This window comes from Ursus americanus, chromosome 12 (assembly GCF_024610735.1).
Source record: "Ursus americanus isolate L20-20 chromosome 12, mUrsAme1.1.p, whole genome shotgun sequence".
NCBI classification, from domain to species: domain Eukaryota; kingdom Metazoa; phylum Chordata; class Mammalia; order Carnivora; family Ursidae; genus Ursus; species Ursus americanus.
Genome location: NC_142138.1, coordinates 1,300,708 through 1,324,867, shown reverse-complemented (window position 1 = coordinate 1,324,867; position 24,160 = coordinate 1,300,708). Strand labels below are relative to the sequence as shown.

Sequence of the window (24,160 nt, the reverse complement as noted above, 5' to 3'; positions counted from 1 at the left end):
TCAGGGCAGCCGGCCCTCTCTGAGGCAGCCGGTGCAGGCGACATTCACACACAGCTCGCAGTCGTCGTTAGCGATGCTCTCTGGGCAGGGGAGGAAACCGGGCAGCTGCTGAACGGGGGACCTGGGGGCCGGGCAGCGGAGAAGGCCGGCCCCGGGGAGGGCCTGATGGCGAGCACAGCATCTCTCCCACAGTCAGGAGCGGCTGGGCTCCGGGGCGAGTCCCAGGCCTCTCCTGCCTTGCGGTGCCTGGGCCAGCCCCTTACACCCTTGGGGCCAGGGATAGTCCTGTTGGCCCTCTCAGGAGGACAGGGGCCCGGGCACAGGGACTGGCACAGGCCTGGCACTTCGCGGGTGCCACATTTGCTGGCCAGCTCTGCTTCCTCCCCCACATTTAGGCTTAGATGTCACCTCTTCTTGGAAGCCTTTTGGACCCCTTATGCCACCCCAGACGTGGGCTATCTCTCCTCGGTCCCCCGTGCATCCCCCATGTCCCCCCTGTATTGAAGCCCTTGCTTATAGCGTCCTGGCCCTGGGCCCCCTTCCCTCCCATCTGTGAAGTCCGCTAGGATGGTTGATGTGAGGGCCGAGGGGGGTCCCGGCGAGCCTGACTTGCAGCACCCAGACAGGGAAGGCCAGAGGCTGAGCCTTTCGCGTGTCGCTGTCCCAGCCACTGGGTGCTTGCTAGAAAGAACGTGAAGTGGCGGAGCTGGGTGGTGGGGAGGAGAGCGAGGGAGGGGCAGGAAGCTCCTCGGGGGTAGGGCAACTCACTCAAGGCCTGGAAGACCTGGGCAGCTTCCTCAGATGCGCAGACAGGCTGGAGGTCCGGTGGCAGGGCCGGGTGGTGACACACGGAGGGCGTGAGTCTCTGAGTCTGGAGGCGGGGGTTGGGCCCCCACTGCTTCTCCAGGTCACTCAGTTTCTTTACTGACTCCAGCTGGACCTGGAAGCCTTGGTGCTAGCGGGCCGAAGGGGACAGGAGATGAGAGGGTATCAAAACCTGGGCCAGGACGCCAGAGCTCCTCGGTCACGCAGAGCCTTCCCTGTTCTCGTGGAGGGTTCTGGGAGGGGGGATAGCCTGGAAGGTGGGAGTGGTGCCTGACACTTCACACCCCACGGTGTCACAGGCCCCCAGTAACTGTACCTGAGGTCACAGTGAGGTGGGGGAGCACGTGATTCAAGGTACGGGCTTTGGAGACCAGTAGAGCCCTCGTTCAAATCCCAGCTCTTCCCAACTGGTCGCCTGTATCTTCCGTACTCGGAGTCTCATCTGACTAATGCGCCTCCCTAGTGCCTGGCACGCTGGCCCCGCTCGGTAACTGGCTGATCACCCCCGAACCGACGTGGCAAAATGAGCACCCCCAAGCCGAGGCCAGGGCGGCAGGGGAAGCTGGCGCTCCTCAGAGGGAGGCCCCACCGAGAGTCAGGCTTGTGACAGACACCCAGGGCCACAGACCTCCCCGTCCTTGCTGGCCAGCGGCATCGTGCCACCCCGCAGGCAGGCCCTGGAAGGAGCCCCGGGCCCCCAGCTGTCCTGGCTCTGAGCCTCAGTGGGAGCTGTGCCTCCGCCTGGAGCGGTCCGCGCCCTCGGGGCCTGGCCGCCTCCTGCTCCGCCTGCAGGGTCAGCTCAGCACCTGCCCAGAGGCTTTTCCCGGGGACTGTCCCCATCCACCCGTACAACGGGGAGTACAGAGAGCTCCAGGAAGACCCCTCTCCTTTGGGGCTCCTTAAGGGCGGGGACCACGTCTTGTTCCAGCTTCTGACCTCTGACCAGGACCTGCCTTCTGAGAGAGCAGTGCTGACTAGCCGTGGTTTATTACTGCTGTCATCCCCATCGTCATTGCCATCAGCACTCTGGCTGTCCCCACCCGCCAGCTGTCTTGGTCCCTGGGTTGTGATTCGGGGTGGGGGTGAGCCCTGGGAGCTTGCGCCCCTGTATCCCACGGATTTCCTAGCGTCCCCTCTCCATCCCCGCCTCTCCCCCTGGGGACCTTCAGGCAAGGGGCACGGTGGCCGGAGGGACTCACGTGAATGTAGACCGAGCGTGCACCCTGCAGCAGCAGGAGGAGGACCACAGCCACCCAGGACAGGAGCCCCGACACCCCTCTGCCATGCATCTTGCTCCGTCCGTACCCCACTGCCGCTGTCCGCCGGCTCCCATCCGCTTCCCCGGTGAGGAGCTCTTTATAGGCCGGGCTCCGGGGCCTTGGTCACTCATTAACTGGCCAGCCGGGGTGGGGTTGACAGCTGGCTGGCTCTTTGCCAAGCCCTGAGCCCATTCCCAGGAAGGGGGCCAGGGGGATAAGGGCAGGGAGGCCCAGAGCACGTAAGAAGAGGGTACTGTGTGGCAGGTGCCTGGGGTAGGGGGCTCTGTGGGAGGGCCTTGGACACACCACGTACCTCAGCTCCGGAAGACACCTATTCACGTGGAAGGATGGGGAGGCCATTCTACAGACAGGGACCATGAGGCTCGAGAGATGAAGGAACTTGCCCCAGGTCACCAGGCTGGTCGATGGCAGAGCGGGGACTCAAGTGTCTTTGACTCAGGTCAGCCCATGGTCCTTTCTCCACAGCCTTGGAGACAGATGGGCCTGGGCTCAAATCCCGGTCCTGCTGCCACCGTGTGAGTCTGGACCGGTCACACCAGCTCTGACTGAGCCTGCTTTGCTCTTGCATCGAGTGGACATAATGACAGAATCTGCCGCATGAGGTCTCTGTGAGGATGACGGGGCCAGGCCCACTTGGGTTCCCCGGTAATGCGAGCTCCTTAATCTCCCTCTAGGTGATGCCTAACCCACTACCCCCATGGCTGATCCGATCGTAGGTCAGAGAGAAGAGGGCAAAGTCCCCAAGGGCGTTATCACCACCGCCACTGGCAGCTGTAAACAGTGCTGGAGCCAGGGCTCACCTCTGCAGGACAGGGAGCCTGGCATGTGACAGGCACCCCACTCATGACATTAGAGTGAGGCCCAGGTGGCCCAGCCAGGCTCCCTCTCCAACCGGCAGCTAAAAGTTGACGTCATCACATGCCCTAGTGCCCTACTTGCCCCCACTTCTGCTGACGCATTCCACCGGCCTGAAACGCCCATGTTCCCTTTTCCGTATCTTGGGATGCATGGAAAGGGCTTGGGTGAGCTCTGACATTTCCTATGTCTTGCTTTGAGTCCAGACTTTAGCCTTTACTCTTTAGAGGGTGAAGGAATTAATGGGCTCTCCCATGCTTTCTCAGCTGTAAACTAAACATAATCATCGGTAACAACAGCTTTCATTTCTTGACCATGCACCGTGAGCGAGCGAAGCGTGGTGCTGGTTCATGCGTGGGACGCCACCTGATCCTGTCAGAGAGGTGGCACGGTGGGGCCCGTTTCCCAGATCAGTAACCCGAGGCCCAACAAGGTCAAGCACTGTGTGAGTAAGAGGGGACAGCAGGCTTTATCTCTCGAATTCGTGCGTCTGTTCAGCTGTCTGTGCTCTAGAAAAAGGAACGTGGGCCTTGGAGGCAAGAAGATCTCAGCGCTTCTCAACTGTGTGACTTCGGTACCTTCCTCAGCGTCTCTGAGCCTCTGTTTCTTCAAGTGGAACAATTTCATAGTGGCTGTTGCGAGGCAAAACTGACCAGGCCCGTCCCAGAGGAGCCTGTGACTCTCCCTGTCCCCAAGCTGACCATTTCCCTGGCTGGCATCTGTCCGTGGCGGCCACGCAGTCCGTGGTGGCAACTCTGCCTCTCCTTCTCCAGGGGACTCTCCGTGACGAGCCCGTCTCTGAACCTACGGCTGGAACAGTCCTGATCTTTGACTCCCACATCCTTGCTCTTTTAACCAGAGCAAGCTCAGCCCCACTGGCCCTCCGGGAAGTGAGAGGAACAGGCCCACACGATCTGGACGCCCCTCTTTCTCTTCTGTGCCATCGCGGGAAGGCAGGGCCCTCCGGCCAGGGCCCATCGTGTGTTACTCTTCCTGGGAATAAGTTGTGACTTCCCTGTCTGCCTGACATGACTCAAATCCCCATTCCAGCCCAGCCCCTCCTGACCACCTCATGAATGACCCACCATCCATCACAAATAACTGAGTCACAGGCGCGAACCCACGCTGTCGCCCCCCTTCAGCCAGGCGGCTCTGACATTTCTCTGACCGTCACACCAGCCTGGACTCTGGTCTCTGTGTGGAAGCGCCCAACGCCACGGCAGAGTGAGGGACGGTTCGCCCGTGTGCCTGTGTGTATGTTTGGGCGCTCCTGTCTCCAAACCGGGTTCCCCGCCCAGGCCCACTGCCGCGGAGCCCCGGCACCTGTGACCCTCCCTGCCCCAAAATGGACCCCTCCCCGAGCAGCGTTTGTCACAGCCAACCGCTCTGTCTCCTTTGGAACAAAGCATTTTCTCCACTCGCCTTCTGGGACACACGCTCTCCAATCTCATTGGCTCATTTCCTCGGCTTTCTTTGTTGGTTGTCCCTTCTCTTCTTGACCTCTACACCTCAGGACGCTCCAGGGGCTCCAGCGCTCAGCCCTGGGACCACTGTTCTGTGTCTGGTCACCAGTGATCTTGTCCCGTCTCAGGGACTTCCAACACCATCGGCGCCCGATTCTCCCCTAACCTGACCTCTCCCCTCAGTTCCCGACTCCTCTGTTCACCAGCTCGGCATCCCCCGGAACAGTCTACGGTACTACCAGTCACCCAGTCGCTCAGGCCGGAAATCGGAGTCATTCGTGATGCCTTTTTTCTTTTTATTTGCCAAATTCAGTTCATCAACAAAACCAGTTGGCTCTACCTTTTAAATATTTCTAGACTCTAACCATGGCTCACCATCTCCACTGCTCCCCAAGGTCCAAGCTATCATCACTGATCATTGATCTCAGGGATTATTACAACAGCTTTGTATTGGTTGGAATTTTCCAGAGAAACAGAACCAATGTAGAATATATACAACATCAGTTATTTTCCCAAAACTGATCTTTTTTTTTTTTTTAAAGATTTTATTTATTTATTCAACCGAGATAGAGACAGCCAGCGAGAGAGGGAACACAGGCAGGGGGAGTGGGAGAGGAAGAAGCAGGCTCATAGCGGAGGAGCCTGATGTGGGGCTTGATCCCACAACGCCGGGATCACGCCCTGAGCCGAAGGCAGACGCCCAACCGCTGTGCCACCCAGGCGCCCCCCGAAACTGATCTTCTCAAGGTCACCAGCCACTCCCATGCTGCCAAACCCAGGGGGCAGTTGTCAGTCTTCATCTTACCAGAGCCAACTACAGCATCTGACCCAGGTGGTCACTGCTGGTTCCTGAAACACTTTCCTCACTGGGCTTTGAAGACACAGCTCGCATCCTGGTGTCTGTCTACTACTGTTCCTTCTCCTCCTGCTGTGCTGGTTCCTGCCTCTCCACATTACCTCCAAACGTCGCGATGCCCAATTATGGTTCCGTCTTGGGACCTCTCCTCTTTTCCGTCCAGTCACTCCCCCAATCCAGCGTCAGAACTCAACGAATCAATCACATACTCCCAGGTGATCACAACACATGTGTCTGTGGCCCTCGTCTTTACAGATGTCAAGCAGGCATCTCGAAGTTAGCAAGTCCAATCAGAACTCTTGAAACCCTCGCTGGACCTGCTCATTTCTGTTTCCCATCTCTACAGATGGCAGCACCGCTTGACTTGGGACAGCCTTAGAGCTGTCTTTGACTCCTCTCTTCATTCGCCCTTGACATTCAAGGTGACAGAAAATAATCCCATGGTTCCAACTTCAAAGAATCTCTAGAATCCCACCTGCTCATATCTCAATTCCGACTCCCTCTCCAAGCCACCAGCACAGTGCAGTGGGCAATGACTTTGTCCATTTTGTTGGTTGCTGTCTCTCTTGTGCCTAGATTGGTTCTTGTCACATAGTAGGCCATCAGGAAATATTTGTTAAGTCATTGAATGCCTTAGAGTTTGCTATGCACCCAAGACATAAAAAGATTGTGTTTCTTGAAAACAGATGATTTCACAACTATGAAAATAAAAACAACCAGCATTTTTTGAACACACAGCATGGGCCTGTCCCCTTACATGTGTCAGGAAGGCGCTAGATGTGATGAATGGGGCTCAGAGAAGTAGGAAACCGTCCAGGCCAAACATCTAGTGGTTCCTGGAGCAGGTATTTCCAACACATTCATTCCCTCAGCTCATCAGCTATTGCTTGAGCGCCAGCTGTGTGCCAGATACTGTTTTGGGAGAACGAAATAGACAAGTCCCTTACTCTAATAGAGCTTACAACCTAGTAGGGAGGGAAATGCAAGAAACGAAATGTATACCTAAGACCGGGGCTACAAGAAATCAAGGAAACAAGGTAGGATGGCCAGGAAAGAACTCTTTGGGGAAGTGGCATTTGAGCAGACACCTGGATGAAGTGACAGGTGAGCTCTCTATATATGTGTGGGAGAAGAGCAAAGACCCCGACATTAGCAACCTTTGGCATGTTCGGATGACAACAAGGAAGCTGGTGTGGCCAGAACCCAGACAGCGAAGGGCAGACTCGTTGGCGATAAGGTCAAAAGCTTTGGAGGGGTGCCAAAGGGACTTTGTGGAACAGTGGAGGCCTTTGGATTTACCCTGAGGAAAGTGGGAAGCTGTTAGCAGACTAGAGCAGAGGAGGGACATGGTCTGACTCGATTGTGATAGGATCACTCTGGCTGCTGTGTGGAGAGGGCTCCTGAAGAGGGCCAGGGGTAGACACGGAGAGATCTGGTTGAAGGTCTCTCTTGGCCAGGCGATGGTGTGCAGTTGTTTGGTCAAGCAACAGTCTGGCTGTTGCTGTGAAGATAATTTTTCAGATGTGATTAACATTTACAATCAGCAGACTTTGAGTGAATAATGTGGCTGGGCTTCGCCCAGTTAGTTGGAGGCCTTCAGAGCAGAGACTGAGGTTTCCCGAAGAAGAGGGAATTCTGCCCCAGGACTGCAACATAAAGACCCTGTCTGCGTTTGCCACCTGTTGGCCTGCCTTATGGGTCTCAGACTCAAGACCGCACCATCAGCTGTTACCTGAATTGCCAGCCCACCAGTCTGCACTCTGCCCTCCAGATTTCAGACTTGCCAGCCCCACAATTAAATAAGTCAGTTTCTTCAAATAAATCTAGATAGATAGGCAGAGATGAGATGATTGAGAGATAGATGGCAGGTAAGTAGGCAGGTAGGTAGGTAGGTAGAAGAAAGAAAGGATGAGATATAAATTATATATATGTAAAATCATCAGGGAGCATGAGTCACTGAGTTCTGACACTGGATTGGGGGAGTGACAGAGGAGAGGTCTCAGGACAGAACCATAATTGGGCACCGTGACGTCTGGAGGTAATGCAGAGAGGCAGGAACCAGCACAGCAGGAGGAGAAGGAACAGTAGTAGACAGACACCAGGATGCGAGCTGTGTCTTCAAAGTCCAGTGAGGAAAGTGTTTCAGGAACCAGCAGTGACCACCTGGGTCAGATGCTGTAGTTGGCTCTGGTAAGATGAAGACTGACAACTGCCCCCTGGGTTTGGCAGCATGGGAGTGGCTGGTGACCTTGAGAAGATCAGTTTCGGGAAAGTGGCAGATATAAAGCTGAGTGGAGTGGGATCGGGGAAGGAAGACAGGGAGCGGGCCGAGTGGGAGTACAGTACGGCTCTAGATTTGGAGTTTTTAGCTATCACTTTAAATGGAAAGATGACGAATTTAAAGAAGGGTCAGCATATTGGGTCCAACTCAGGAGCAGAGTTGATCTGGAAGACCCTGTATGGGGAGCTGATTAAACCAAGGTGTGGTGGGCTTCCCAGCAGCCTCCCAAATGAAATTTTGGCCTGTCCCTGGAGGAGTGGGACCTAGGGAGTGGTTCCATTTTTGCTATGGCCAACAGGAAACTTAGAACCAAATGTGTACCCCAATATTAGTAACCACACTGAATCTCATGCAGTCCGTGTCTTCCCTTTGGCTCTTTTCCCAGCCCGTCCGTATGGTACTGATCTTGCTCTCCACACCCCCACCGTCAGCACTCCCGCCCCCACCCACCCCCACCCACCCCCACCGTCCACACCCCCACCGTCCACACTCCCACACCGTCCACACTCCCACACCCACACCCCCCCACCCCCCCACCCCCACCGTCCACACTCCCGCCCCCACCCACCCCCACCCACCCCCACCGTCCACACCCCCACCGTCCACACTCCCACACCGTCCACACTCCCACACCCACATACACCCCCCCACCCCCACCGTCCACACCCCCACCGTCCACACTCCCACACCGTCCACACTTCCACACCCACACCCCCCCACCCCCCCACCCCCACCGTCCACACTCCCGCCCCCACCCACCCCCACCCACCCCCACCGTCCACACCCCCACCGTCCACACTCCCACACCGTCCACACTTCCACACCCACACACCCCCAACCCCCCCACCCCCACCGTCCACACTCCCACACCCACATACACACCCCCACCGTCCACACTCCCACACCCACATACACACCCCCACCCACCCCCACCGTCCACACTCCCACACCCACATACACACCCCCACCCCCACCCACCCCCACCCACCCCCACCGTCCACACTCCCACACCCACGTACACACCCATGCACACACACCCACCCCATCCACCCACACATACATACCCCACCCTCCACCCCCACGCAGCCCCCACACCCCACCCCTGCGCACCCATCCCCAGCCCCCACCCTCCGACTCCCCACCCCCGCACCTACCCCCCCCCACACACACACGCGCGCGCGCACACCCCCCTCCCCCCCACGCCTTTCTGGTTGTTTATATTCTCAACAGCGTCATTGTTTTTATGCCTGGGGGTTGGGTAAGAGCTGCTTCAACACAAATAAGTGAATCAGGGCTGCCCCCTGGTGGTGGGCAGGTGACACTGCAGGGAGAGAAAGCCGAATTGCCCTTAATCCTCCAAGAATCCGGCTTTCTGAGGCACTGCTCGAGAGTTAATGGGAGAGCGAGTAAGTGAACGTTTATACTCTCTGATTTGAGGGGCAGTGGGAAGCCTCTGTCCCCATGTCTATGCCCGGGGGGGGGGGTGTCCTACCAGTTTGATCGCGGTGGTCACCGTTAGTGATGCCCCTTGGAGATGCCGACGGGAAAATGTGTGAGGTTGTTATGGCAAAGTTCCTGCTTGCTGGCTGATGCCCGCGTCCTGTGGTCCCCAGACAGCAGATACCGAGGTGAACAGAAAGGCTGAAATGGGGAGGAGAGGGCGGAAACGTTCAGGCCATGGGGGTGGAGGGAACTGGCACTGAAATCGGGTCTTGGGGGCAGCCACGGGGCAGCTGAGGCAGCAAGAGAAACGGAGGATGAGACACATGGGCTTCCAGAGACCGGTGTTGCTTGAGCTGGGCTGCTCTGGGGGGAGGAGGTGGTGTGTGCTTCTGACCCTGACTTCTGCTGGCATTTCTTTCTTTCTTTTTTTTTTAAGATTTTATTTATTTATTTGACAGAGATAGAGACAGCCAGCGAGAGAGGGAACACAAGCAGGGGGAGCGGAAGAGGAAGAAGCAGGCTCACAGCGGAGGAGCCTGATGTGGGGCTCGATCCCAGATCGCCGGGATCACGCCCTGAGCTGAAGGCAGGCGCTTAACCGCTGTGCCACCCGGGCTCCCCTCTGCTGGCATTTCTGACTTCCGTCCCCTGCAGTCAAAGGCAGGCATGGCAAGGTGTGTGCGCGCGTGTGCACACATCCACATGCTTGTAAGCATGTGGGAGCGTGTGTGCCTGAGCCTGTGTGTGTGACTGTGTATACGTGTGTGTTCACGTGCATCTGTGCGTGCGTGGGTGAGAGTGATGTTGGGAGCGTGCACGTGTGCGTGTGTGTGCGTGTGCATGCAGGTGTGAGAACAGTGTGTTGGTGTGTGGGTGCTTTATGTGTCTGCATCTGCAGGTGTGAGAGCGCGGGCATGAGTGTCTATGAGTGTGTGCGTACAAGTGTGTGTAGGCTTGTGCCTGTGAGCATGAGTGTGAGCAGATATGTGTGCGAGTGCTGTCTGGGAGCATGCGTGTGTGTGCGTTCTTGTGTCTGGTGAGTGTGTGCAGGGGAGGGTGTGTGAGTGTGTGTTGCGTGCTGGGAGGCAGGCCCTGCGTGTTTGGCTGTGGAGCGGGGCTGAGAGGGTTCCCCCCGATGCAGGAGGGCTCCCCGCGCGGCCAGATGCGGGCTGGGGCCAGGGGGAGGCGGCCCAGGAGCAGCTGCCCTGAAGCTGGGGGATGAACGGAGGAGCCGGGAAGGTGTCCAGCCCCTGGCAGCCGTACCAGAACGTTCTTGCCTCTTCCACGTCCCCCTCCCGCCAGCAGCCAGCCGAGAGCTGTGGCTCTGAAGTCAGGCCGAGCGAGGTCCAAGAATCACGCACTTCTCTAAGCGTCAGCGAATAGCACCCTGGGCTGCAGAGTGGGGGCGATGAGGGCGAAGAGGAGCGGTCGTGCCTGCCAGCGCTCCCTGGGAGCCCCTGAGGCGCCAGGCCCCCATCTGAGGGCCTTGCAAATGCAAACACACGGCTTCCTCCTCACAGGACCCTGCTTGGGGCGCGGGGAGCTTTGCTAAGTTGCCGGAGAACACGCCCCTTTTCAGGGGCAGAGCCCCCCAGCTGCTGTCCTAAGCACCGGCCACTCCGCCCGGGGAGCAGCAAGTGGCCCCAAAGCATGGCTCAGCGTGCTGGGCAGGCGCGATCCTTCATTTGACCAGCAAACATTTACTAGGGACCAACCAGGGTCTGGAGAGGGCTAAGAGAGACCCTGTCCACAAAGGGCCCTCGGTCGATAAGGGCAGAGGAGGACAATGGCGTGTGTCAGAGGCAGGGAGGGGGGCAGGACCCTGAGGAGGCCCCACCTGTCTCCCGTGAGGAAGTGGGGAGGCTGTCAGGCTCCTCCGGCCCTTTGCTCCCATCTCGTGCCCAGGGTGCCCCTCTGCCCTCTCCTACCCTGCCAGGGCGCCAGCCCAGACCTCGGCCCTCCCTCCTCTCCTCTTCTGAGGAACTCCTGCAGCCCTTGGGCCCCACCGTGGATCTGAGTGTCTGCTACGTTAATAATTCAGTTTTAGCGCAAGGTTAATAATTCAGTTTTAGCGCAAGGGACCCATCTCTACCGTTAGACTGCATCCCCTCCAGGGCACAGGCTCAATTTCACGTCCCTCAGACATCGGCTCCTAGGTGGCCTAGACTCCACTCATCTTTACTGGTGCTTGAGTCTGGGGGTTCTTTGTCTGCGCCCCCCCCACCCCCCTCCCGGGCTGAACCGCTGAGGAAATCCTAAGTGCTGAGTCAGGGCCCAGCTTTGGCAAGCAGGACGGCGTCTCATTAAGTGGGGATGGGATACAGACTCCCGGCAGCATTCATGGGATCGATGTCCAAGGCGCAGCTGCCATCTACATTTTAAAATTTGCAGTTGGGGATCATTGTGAAACTTGATTGCTCTGTCTTGGGGACTTCTTGAAGTCCAACTCCACAATAAAGCCAATCAGACTCAACCATCAAATGTCAAATAGGAGCTAATGAACCATTCACGGGCTTGGGAGAGAAATCAGGCAATCTCTTATTTCACGATCATCCCCTCCAAATATTGAATCTGAACGTAAGCAGAATTTGCTGTAATTGCGTCCCCCTCCTCTCGGGTGTGGGGGATCATTGGCATTCACGGCGTGTCTCGGCTTTCTGGAGAGAGGCTTGACGAGCCGACCCACCGCTTTCCAGAGGCCCGTGCTTCTGGGGCAGCGTGCTGACAGGGAGCAGGCAGGGAGCGCTGGGGTTCCTCCTGGCCTGCGGGTGAGCCTGTCGAGCTTGATGCTGGCTGGGCATCCCAAGGACGCACGTGGCATCCTCTTTGTGGGGGAGGACATCTGCGTGGAGGGAGGGGGACCCCCTCACGGAGGCCCCACCGGAAGCTTGAGTGAACTTCAGGAGGGTAGGTGGAGCCCAGAGACCACGTCCTGCGTCTGGTCCCTGTCTCTCTGTCAGCTGCATTAGGGTCTGCGAAGACCAGCATCTGGGCCCACCAGGTGCCCCAGGACGGACGCTGCCCCCTGTGCCCGGAGCACTCTCATTGTCATTCCCGCAGGACTTTAGGGTAGCACAACGGTGAGTCACTCCCGGCGTCAGACATGGCTGGTTGTCCATTGAAGTTCCCTGTCCCCTCCTGAACTATACAGTCGTGACTGGAAAGCCGCTGTGGAGCTGGGGACACGCAGCTAGACTTGGTCACGTAACTGGCTCTCATCACTGGGATGTGCGAGGAAGTGATGTGGGTCCCTTGCTGTTCAAAGCCCTTGAGAGGCAACAGGCCTCCTCCATCCTTGTTTTCCTCTCTTGCTGATTAGTTGCCAATGACGACAAGGCTCTAAAAATGGCAGAGTCACGAGATGGAAGGAGCCAGGTCCTTCGATGGACACATTCAGGACAGGGGCCGTGGTGGATAGAGGGCATCGAGCAGTTCCACTTCCTGTCCCTCTGTGCGTCCGCCTGTGATGTGAACTCCCGGCTCCTCCCACAAAGGCGGGTGTACTGCTCTCATCAGTGGAATGAGGGATCAGTAAATGAGGCCAAAGTCCCAAGTCTAAATGTCGTGAGATCCTGCCTGCTTCTGTGCATTCGTCTGCCTCTCCGCCGTCCGCACCTGAACATTCCCGACTCCTCTGCTGGGGGAGCAGACGCGAGCCTGAGAAGCTGCCGGCGATGTCACAGTCCGTAAGGAGGAGAGCCAGGCCCTGGACCCGGGCGGACTGGCAGCAGAGCCCAGCCGCCCCGCTGAACGGCCACTCGAGTGTGGCTCGCACGGACTGAGCCTCGCCCCCTGGTTGTGCAGCCGAGGCCAGTCTAGACCAGTCTTCAGCCATAACCCCGACATGCTGAGCCCCGCGAGATCAGCGGAGCTATCTAGCCGAGCCCCGCCTGATCCAGACGTCTGCTCCGGGAGCGTTTACTGGTGTTTGTTACGCGGCCTTAGGACGGTGGGTAATGGATGCAGCGGTCTTCCAACCAGGAATGACTCTACGCCTCGGACTGTGACGGGAGAGAGAAATTTCTTTCTTTTTTTTTTTTTTTTAATGATTTTTTATTATATTATGTTAGTCACCATACAGTACATCCCCGGTTTCCGATGTAAAGTTCGATGATTCATTAGTTGCGTATAACACCCAGTGCACCATGCAATACGTGCCCTCCCTACTACCCATCACCGGTCTATCCCATTCCCCCACCGCCCCCCGAAGCCCTCAGTTTGTTTCTCATAGTCCATAGTCTCTCATGTTTCATTCCCCCTTCTGATTACCCCCCCTTTCTTTATCCCTTTCTTCCCCTACCGATCTTCCTAGTTCTTATGTTCCATAGATGAGAGAAACCATATGATAATTGTCTTTCTCTGCTTGACTTATTTCACTTAGCATTATCTCCTCCAGTGCCGTCCATGTCGCAGCAAATGTTGAGAACTCGTTCTTTCTGATAGCTGAGTAATATTCCATTGTATATATGGACCACAACTTCTTAATCCAGTCATCTTTTGAAGGGCATCTCGGTTCCTTCCACGATTTAGCTATTGTGGACAATGCTGCTATGAACATTGGGGTGTATATGGCCCTTCTCTTCACTATGTCTGTATCTTTGGGGTAAATACCCAGTAGTGCAATGGCTGGGTCATAGGGTAGCTCAATTTTTAACTTTTTAAGGGACCCCCACACTGTTTTCCAGAGTGGCTGTACCAACTTGCATTCCCACCAACAATGTAGGAGGGATCCCCTTTCTCCACATCCTCTCCAGCAATTGTTGTTTCTTGCCTTGTCAATTTTTGCCATTCTAACTGGTGTAAGGTGGTATCTCAAGGTGGTTTTGATTTGACTTTCCCTGATGGCTAATGATTTTGAACATTTTTTCATGTGTCTATTAGCCATTTGTATGACTTCATTGGAAAAGTGTCTGTTCATATCTTCTGCCCATTTTTTGATTTATTTGTTTCTCGTGTATTGAGTTTGAGAAGTTCTTTGTAGATCTTGGATACCAGTCCTTTATCTGTGGTGTCATTTGCAAATATATTCGGAGAGAGAAATTTCTGTCTTACGTTTTGGGGTTGGCTGTAATAGCAGTTTGGCTTACCCTGGTTAAAGTGCCCCACCGCTTCTGTGACTCCCCCATTGCTTCAGGACAGAGGGTCTAGAAAAATCTGCCTCCTTCTCCAGCTCCACCAACCAAGTCTCTCCCCTCTCCTTCTCACGCAGCTGTACCGGCTTTCTCCCAGGAGCTCGGGTGCTCCAGACAGTCTCCAACATTATGACCTTACCTGATGTTTTTCCCTCTGCTTAGAACACCCCTCCTCCTGACTTAGCAAAACTCTCAGCTAAAATGTGCCTCCTTCTGGCAAGCTTGTCCTTATTCTCAGAGGTGGTTGGTCCCCATTAAGATGGTCCCAAATCTCTCTGCACTTCCTCATGGCACTCAGTGCCTTGGCAACTCCCGCCCGGGTGTGTCTTCTCCATCACGAGGCAGGACCCCTGTGTGGTGTGCCCGTGGCGTGTGCCTCCCACAGGCACACACATGACACACTGCACACGCTTACTGAGTACTTCTTGAATAAATGGGTGACACAAGTGGTGTAGGTGACATCCTCTAGACTAAGGCTTCCAAGCTTTTTTAACAGACACCTCTAGCTTGGGAGGGCATATCAGGGACCCCCTTCTCCACATATTGCCCAGTCGTATGTTCATTTTCCTCTGAACCTTACTCCCCAGCTGAAGCTCTCAAGTGGCGCTTCAGTGGGGTGGCTGGGCTCTGCTGCCAGTCTGCCCGGGTCCAAGGCCTGGCTCCACTCCTTACCGACTGCGACATCTCCAATAAGCTTCTTAATGCCTCCCGGCCTCAGTTTCCTCATCTGTAAAATGGGCATCCTTCTCATAGGATTGCTCTGAGGAATACATGAGCGTGTTTGCAGAGCCTCACATTTGGCGTAAGCTATGACGATTCAAAGTCAACGACTGTCTTTTACTCATTTTTTTTAATCTCCCGTGTGCAGGCCGAATGCTTAACCCCGGGCTGGCAGAAAGAATGTCCTCGGTAAATACCTTTAAAAAACATCCCAGAGGTCTTTAAACACACACACACACACACACACACACACACACACTTTTTTTTTTTAGAGCAGTTTTAGGTTTACAACACAACTGAGAGGAAGGGGCAGAGATTCCCCATGTCCCTCTGCCCCCCACACGTGCACAGCCTCCCATTACCAACACCACTCACCACATGGTATAGTTTTTTGTTTTTTTTTTAACCAAGGACGAACTCATAATGGCACATCAGAACCACCCAAAGTTAAAGTTTATAGTCTATCCAAAGGTTCACTCTTGGTGTGGAATATTCTGTGGGTCTGGATAAAAGTAGAATGATGTAGGTCCATTGTTATGACGTCACACAAAGTACCTTCACTGTGTCCTCCTCCTTCTCCTTCTTTTCCTTGTTTTGCACCTGTTACGCCATGAATCCGGGCTCCTTTCCCGTGGTTCTCGCAAGCGTGCTTCTCTGGGTGGAGAGCCTGGTGTCGGCTGAACGGTCTTTTCCTGATCGTTTTCCTTCAGGCCTTTCAGGAAGCCAACTCGGTTCTTAGAGAGCGCTCAATACACTCGATGTGTACACGAGTTCTCTCGGCAGGAACCTTGCCTTCAACTTGTTTACTGGGATGCCCACAGCCTACCGGGCAACACGGACTCTTCTGGGTTTGCTCTGGTGACACTTACAGGCCATTCTTTTCCTTTTTGCACAGTGTCCCTCATTCCCCGGATTCCTCGACAAACCTTTGCAGACCTGCCTGGAACAGCTCCGTGTGCTCCGGAAGGCCTGCCTCCCTTTCCCTTCGTCTTTGTCATTTTGGTGAATTACCGGAAGGCAGGAAAGGCCTTTTGAGTGAGTGAATCAACAAAAGTCATGGGAAAGTATGGAGGAAAAGTGCTCAGAACGCAGACACTGAAACACCTCTTGAGCTCCGCACCGGCGCTCGTCCACGGTCACCACCGTGTTTCCACGGCTCAGTCTGGGCTGGAAACAACCATCAGAGAAAACGGATTGCGTGCTGTTCCTTGTGCACCTTCTTTGGACCCCACATGGCACCCCAGCTTGGCCCCCAACTTCCTGCCCTCGTCACTTGCTGCTCCCGGGGCTCCTGGAGAAATGACACAGGGATCGGCAGTGACCAGAGGTCTCCGAGCCTCCCTGGCCACCCAAGGCGCTGCGTGCGAACGGGCGGCATTCGTTGCTGCACGACCAGACCCGTTCATTCAAAAATTCATCGTGTTATCGATACCTACGGCCGCCACCTGTCCCTCTGCTTTCTCCCATGATTCAGGAAAAGACTTGGCAGCAGGAAGGTTGTGACCTTCCTAGAAATTGTCATCATCATTGGGGCGCCTGGGTGGCACAGCGGTTAAGCGTCTGCCTTCGGCTCAGGGCGTGATCCCGGCGTTCTGGGATCGAGCCCCACATCAGGCTCCTCCGCTGGGAGCCTGCTTCTTCCTCTCCCACTCCCCCTGCTTATGTTCCCTCTCTCGCTGGCTGTCTCTATCTCTGTCGGATAAATAAATAAAATCTTTTTAAAAAAATTGTCACCATCATATCAACTCTCAAAGCGACTGAGCGCTTAATTTGTGAAGACAGTTGTCCGTATTTTACCTGCCTTCGCTCACGGACTCCTCACAACACCTTGGGGAGGGGGTGCACCCCACTTCAGAGACGCAGAAACAGGAGCTCTGAGAGACGATGTGCCCAGGGTAGGAGAGCCCGATCCCTGACTCGAGAACACACCGCGGGACGGGTGTGGGTCCTCCCAGCGGACCACAGGTGATCGGTGTCCCGGGAGACCTGCATCATGACAGCCCGTTCTTTCGAAAACATTTGCTGAGTGCCTCGTTGTGTCAGGGAGCTGCAGGGAGGCCGGAAGGGTGTCCCCCGACTGTGCTGGAGAAGTGGAAAGCTGCCTGCTGAGACGGGACTCACTCTGCTCCTTCCCACCCCGAGCAGGGCCAAGGGAGGTCCTGGGGAGTTTGGTGTTAGCAAGAGGCTGAACCGGGGGACCCTGAAACTTCATTTCCATTCTTAAGAGCCTACGGGTCTATGTCAGACTAGTATCTAAGTGGTCCTTGAGCTGTGCTGTTTCTGGCCTTAGCAGAGAGCCGTGTCTAGAGAGGGGTCTCCCCACGAGGCAGGTTCCTCCACTTGAAACAAGGTCCTGAGCAGGTCTGCAGTCTCCCACCAGGACAAGTGGATTTGCAAGGCCAGGGGCAGAAGACCCACATGGTGTTAGAAATGGCCCACTCTACTCATTGGCAATGAGTCCTTTTTCGGAAGAAGGCGAGTGTGGACTGATGATGAATAGCATGAATTTGGGGCCAAACAGACCTAAATCTGAATTTTAGCTTAGCCATTCCCTGACCACACTGGGTCTCAGTTTCCTCGTATGTAAAATGGGGTTCATAGGTGTACCTCCTTTTTTAGGTTGTTTCAGTGGGTAAATGAGTAAATTTTGTAGCCCAGGATGGGCAGAGAAATAATGTTTATCCCAACAACAGCAGTTGTGCAGGTGTTTTGCCCCACGGTGGTGTGTTTGGCCTGCATGGACATCCTTAGCATGAAGTCATGACGGTAGCACTTACGTATCACTTACTAAGTGCTGGGCGCAGCTGTAAGAGCTTGACAGGTGTCAACTAATTTATTTATTTATTTTTAAAAAATTTTATTTATTTATTTGACAGAGAAAGAGAGACAGCCAGCGAGAGAGGGAACACAAGCAGGGGGAATGGGAGAGGAAGAAGCAGGCTCCCAGCGGAGGAGCCCGATGCAGGGCTCCATCCCAGGACTCCGGGATCATGCCCTGAGCCGAAGGCAGACGCTTAATGACTGAGCCACCCAGGTGCCCCAGGTATCAACTAATTTAATTCCTACATCAACCTGATGATGTGGGTATTAATGATTGTCTTCTTTTTGCAGATGAGAAAACGGAGGCACAGAGAGTTCTCTCCCAGAAATCTCTTGGGGGGTTCCCTATGGCTGCAGGCTTCTCATCAAGGAGATGCTTTGAGATGAGAACGTTTTCTACACATTCAGCAAAGGAACCCTGATGGATCCCCCAAATCAGTGTAACCACTTCACAATCAGGTGAGTTTTTTTTTTTTAAAGATTTTTTATTAATTTGACAGAGAGAGACACAGCGGGAGAGGGAACACAAGCAGGGGGAGTGGGAGAGGGAGAAGCAGGTTTGCTGCTGAGCAGGGAGCCCGATGCGGGGCTTGATCCTAAGACCCTGGGATCATAACCTGAGCTGAAGGCAGATGCTTAACGACTGAGCCACCCAGGTGCCCCAATCAGGTGAGTCTTTTTTATTAAATTAAAAATTAAGAGTTCTTGTCCTTCAAAAGACACTGTTAAGAGAATGAAAAAGACAAGCACTGGACTGGGAGAAAATATTTGTAAATCACATATGAAAGGTATGAATCCAGATCATAAAACAACTCTCAAAAGGCAACAACAAGAAAAACAAATAACCCATTTTTTTTTCAAATAACCCAATTTTAAAATATGGGTGAAATCTGACACCTGGATCTTTTTCTTCCCCTTTCTTTCTTCCTCCCTTCTTCCTTCCTTCCTTCCTTCCTTCCTTCCTTCCTTCCTCTCTCTTTCTCCCTCTCTCTCTTTCTCTTTCTTTTCTATTATGTTCAATTAGCCAACATATAGTACTTGGCTCTAAGATAAACTACATGAGTGATTATTCTTAAGTTCATTACCCATAAAATAAGGATAATGTGGCCAAATTCCCCGAGTTGCTAAAAAAGAAAATGTTACAATAAAAATTGAAGTACACTCTGAAAAAAATAAATAAAAACTAACTAACTAATGGGCGAAAGATTTAAACAGACACTTCAACCAAGAAGTTCGACGGATGGCAAATTAGCTCGTGAAAATGTGCTCAGCATCCATTGTCCTGGTTGCAGGCAGATTCAGTCCACGTGGAGCAACTTGGCTCTTACTGGAAGAGCTGCAGCGCCGAAGACGGAACTCGCAGGTGTTTGCAAGGCTGTGGAGGAAACAGAGCCCTCCTTGCCTGCTGGTTGGAACGTGAAGGCGTAAAACCATTTTGGGAAAACAGTTTGGCAATTTCTTGAAAGGCTAGATTTACACGTATCTTAGGATCCCAGCCATTGTCAGGTAAGGACCCCTTGGTATGTATCCAAGAGAAACGGAAGCGCGTATCCGTGGAAAAACTTATGCATGAACGTTCACAGGAGCTTTATTTGTAAATAAAGCTTTATTTATTATAGGAAATGCAAACAAACCCCTGTCGACAGAAAGTGGTTGCCTGGGATGGACGAGGGGTGAGGAGTGAGGGGGCAGATTTCAAAGGGGCATGAGGAAGTTTGAGGAGGGACGGGTAAGTTTACTATGGGGGGGGGGCAGTGGCTTCGCAGGTGTATACATTTCCCCAAACTTACCCCGTTGCAGGCTTTAGGGATCTTCAGTTTGGTCTGTCAGTTTACGTCAATTAAGCTGTGGAAAATGAGATTCCTATGTGAAGAGTCGGGGATTTGAGAGCTGTTGGAGCCCTGAGTGGTTCAACTCTGTCTCCCTCTGGGTTACTGCTTATTAAAAAACTATTTTTTAAAATTAAATCTCCAATAGAGACCAGGCCTTCCCTGTTCTAGGCACTTCCGTGTTGTGTTCTCAGGACCCGAGAGGAGCCCCTGCAAGTAAGTGTCCCCCAAAAGAGCATGGGGTGGGGGAGAGCTTGGGGAAGTCCCTTCCCATCTCCATTCAGGTGTGTCGTCCAGGCCCTTTTAGAAAGCGAGTTCCATGGAGCATTTCCCTAAACCTCCTTCTAGACGCTGGGGGAAGGTGAAGGATCGGTGTGTTTGAGTGATGCTGGCCGTTGGCTGCGCCAGCCTCCCAGCTCAGAGCTAACCCAGGGATGGGAGTCTCGGGCGGCAGGGCCCTGGGTGTTTGCTCCCGGGGGACGTGGGGCTGTCTCATGCGAATCGCAGCCTGTCTGCTGGGAAGGCAAACTGGGCAGGCAGACAGGGCTGGGATGAGACAATGCGTCTGCTCACGGTCTGGTGCTCTTGCCCTCCCTGCACCAACTCAAGTGAGGATTTTTAATGATGCTCAGAAGTAGTTTGCAATGGAAATCACCACTGGATCCCAGCCCCAGCCTCTTGGTGTGTGTGTGTGTAGGATACAACCCAAGGCAGATGCCACTTGGCTCCCAACCCATCTCCAGGGGCAGCTCTGCAAGTCCCCCCTCTCCGGGCTCACCCGTCCTTGGAAGGCCCTGCTGGCTGGATGGATAAAGGCGGGCTCAGCAGGAGCTGAGTTGCGAGTCTCCAACTGAACCAGTTGATGGTGTAGACAACAGAAGGAACGGGCTCTGAAGGCAGCGGGAATGAGGGAGTGACGAAATGAGCGTGTGTGTGTGTGTGTGTGTGTGTGTGTGTGTGTGTGAGCCCCAGAGCCCTTCCTCTAACCCCGAGCACTGCTGGCCGTCTCACGTCAGGGGCTGTGCTGCACAGTGGAGCACTTTCAGCAACTTCCTTGGCCTCCACGAAACAGACGCCAGCAGCATTAACCATCTCGCTGCCCCCACCAAAGTCGGGACAAGCAAAACTGTCCCCAGACTTTGCCAAATATCCGCTGGGGGAGAGATCACCCCGGTGGAGAGCCGCTGGACCAACCACACTGGACCGCAGTTTCATCACCTGGGAAACGGCCCCACGGGACTTCCTTGAAGGCAGAAGGTTGAACTAGACCTGCGCCGTCCAATATGGCCGCCGTGAGTCACGTGGGGCCGTTGAACACCTGAAACGCGGCTCACGTGACAGAGACGTCCCGTGTGTGTAAAACACAGACTGCATTTTGAAGACTGAGTATGATAAAAATCATGCAAGATACCTCATTCATAATTTCCATATTGTTTCCGCGTTGAAACGATGTTTGGATGTATAATAAACTATGTTATTACAATTAATTTCGCCAGTCCCTTCTTCCCTTTTAAAATGGCTACGAGGAGCTCTATGATGACTTCCGTGTCTCGCAGCACATTTCTACCAGGCAGCGCTGCTGTGGAGAAGGGACACGTGTGAATCAAAGAGCCAGCAGGCCTCACCGAGAGGACGTGCTGCTCGTAAGCGCTGGGAGGACACGGTGCTTGGGCGGTGGAAGACACTGACAAGGCCCGCTGTGCCCCAGACGACAGCAGGACTGGGCGACGCCGGGGGTCGGGGTCAGGGGTCTGCGCTCGGGAAGGCTCCCCCGAGGGAGCGATGCTACAGAGGAGCTCTGAGGGAGCAGGAGGAAGAAAAGCAGTTGGTGCGGAGGAGACGGCTAATGCCAAAGCGCTGAGCCAGTGGAGGGCGGCGCAGAGACAGCGCGGCCGTGAGCCGGGCGACCACGCGGGGCTTCCTGGGCCGCGGGGAGGAGCCGGTCTCCATCCTGAAAGCAGTGGGAAACTCAGAGGGATTTTAAACAGTGGGCTGACGTGATCTGATTTGCATTTTAAACACACACTCTGTCTTAGTTGTTTTATCTCCTCTCCTAAGAGGTCACAGAAGGTTCTGGAAAAGGCTGCTGGGTCCAAATCTGAGCTCCATCACTTGCTACCTCTGTAATCTTGGGTAAGTAACTTAAACTCCCAGTGCCTCAGTTTCCACATCTGTAAAATGGGGATGACAATGATAACAGCATTTACTTCGTGAGGTTGTTAGGATGTTTAAATGAATTATTACCTGGAAACCACGAAGAACAGGTCTGGGCACCATAACCGCTTGGTGTTATTTGATATTAACTTTCTGATGGGGGAACCCTTGACCTTAGATGTCTTGACTTTCCTCGTCCTGAGGGACACAGGGAGAGAAGTCCACTGAAGACCGTGATCCCAAGTTCTCTCCCATGGCAGGATTCTTCGCGGTTCCTCCCGGCACTGCTTCCTTTTAAAGCCTGTCTGAATTAAGAGGTGCCATCCCACCAGGAAGGAGAAGAAAAATGAGCTTCCCTTGGCTCTTGCCCCCCCCGGAGCGCCCCAAGCTGTGGGCCAAGGCGGGGAGAACGCATAGCTTTCACAACTTCATGCACGTATTTGGAAAAGTCCTTGATTGTTAAGTTCTTTGACCACATTCCAAGAACCCAGCAGTACCTCCTGGGAGGGCGACCCCTGGGAGCCAAGACCGGTCTAGGATGTGTTGCAAATTGCCCAAGGGTTTATAGCAACTTCAGCAGCGTGACATGTATACACAAGAGCTCAAAATCTTGAAAATCTATCTGGGTACTGAGCTGGGTACCTCTGGAGCTCTGCATGCTAATTCGAGCAGAAGGTTCATAGCCATGCTCAGCCTCGAGCCTGACTTGCCATAAGTGGATAGCTTTGGGCAACTCTCCATTGCGCCCGTCTCCTGGGAGGATAAAGTTCATGGTGTGGGCACCAGTGGCAGGGGAAGAGAGGCTCTTGTGAGCCTTGACCCAGGGGGACCTGGACTTGTCCGTTCATCTTCTTGCTCCCTATACAACCAAGAGCTAAATTTGGTCTAGGCTTGCTTAGGAATTTTGCTCACGCTGGAATAGACCTTGGGAGTGTAATCCTTTGGGGTCCCAAAGGATTCTGGATCAAGTTCATTCTCTCTAAAGGGTAGCCTGGGGGTCGTATGATCCAGTGTCCTGGAGCAGCTCTGGCATCGCCTCCCCGTGTGACACTTTCCCAAGCGGAGGGGAAGGGCTGTGAACAAACCTCTTTGCATGCTGTGATAGAATAAGAAATAGATTTACCTTTGTCTCTGCTCCTGTCACAGGGTTCCTAAAACCCTTGTAATTTCCTGAGTGATAGGAGTGCTGGGTCTTTGACACTGGGTCCTGACATAGCAGCTTCTAATACCCTTGGAATCCCCCGGGGTGATAAGAATGTCTTTTTGTATGTTAATGAGGTGACTGGTGGCTGGGGGGGCCCCTAGATAGCATGGGGGTGGGGGCTGGTCACCAGCAAGATGAAGCCATGATTGAAAGTTGGGAACTTTCAGCCCCACCTCTAACCTCCGGGGAGGGACAAGGGGCTGCTGATTGAGTTAATAATTATGTCTACGTGATGAGGGCCCCATAAAAATCTCTAACCTATGGAGTTCAGAGAGCACCTGGGCTGGTGAACACGTGAGGTGTGGGGAGGCCAGCACACCTGGAGAATGAATGGAAACCAGATGCTCCGTCCCCACACCTCGTCCTATGCATCTCTTCAGCTGGCTAGTCACCTGTATCCATTGTAATGTTCTTTATCAAAAGTCAGTAAACATGGACAAATGTTTCCCTGAATTCTGTGAGCCATTCTAGCAAATTATCAAATCCAAGGAGGGGTTCTAGATGATTTACAGCCAACCAGTCAGAAGGATGGGTGGCAACCTGAGACTTGCAAGTGAGTCCGAGTGGGGGGCAGTCTTGTGGGACTGAGGTCCTCACCTGGGGGGTCTGCCCTAGCTCCAGGCAGAAGGTGTCAGATTTGAGTTAAGTTGTAGGACGCCCATCTCAGTGTCCATTGAGAATGGGAGAATTGCTTGATGTGGAGAAGCCCATGCATCTGGTGTTGGAAATGTTCTGAGAGCAGGAGAAAACAGCTTTCTTTTCCACGTTCTCTCTTGTCAGGGAAGAACTTTCCCTGAAGCGCCCAGCGGATCTTGTCTTGTGTCTGTGTTGGTCAGAACTGCGTCACCAGTGCACCCCAGAGCAATCCCTGGTGTTAGGATCGCTGCGGCTGGGTGACACCAGCCATGACCCAAGCCCTGGGGCCAGCCAGGCTTCGGTGGCAAGGAAGATGTGGAGAATGCATGCTGGTAGGAACCCTATTGTCCTGTGGAGCCTTTATCCTAAGAGCAACGGGGAGCCATTGTAAGGCTAGAGGCAGCAGAATGACATGATCAGATTCGTGCTTTTTAAAAGACACTCAGGCAGGAGATTGGGGAATGGGTTGAAAGGAGGCAAGAACAGAAGTGGGGAGATTAGTTCCAAGCTGTCCAGGCTTTTACAACAATGAATAAAGTCAGATAGGATTTCGTCCTATAGTCTATAAATACTTTTTGTTAAGACTTTACTATCTTGCAGGATAATGCTTCAAAGAACCCTGATAGATTTTCCCTTCTTAGCAATTTACTTTTTGCTCTCTC

At 54.0% G+C, this 24,160-nt stretch overlaps 1 protein-coding gene across 1 annotated transcript; it reads right to left on the bottom strand.

Moving 5' to 3' along the window:
- GUCA2B (guanylate cyclase activator 2B) lies at positions 1–2,114 on the bottom strand. Its single transcript, XM_045799451.2, has 3 exons — positions 2,025–2,114; positions 769–955; positions 1–80 (listed from the first exon to the last, which is right to left on the bottom strand). The coding sequence occupies exons 1-3, from the start codon at positions 2,112–2,114 to the stop codon at positions 1–3; spliced, it is 357 nt and encodes a 118-aa protein (XP_045655407.2).
- Positions 2,115–24,160: the final 22,046 nt, after the last annotated feature.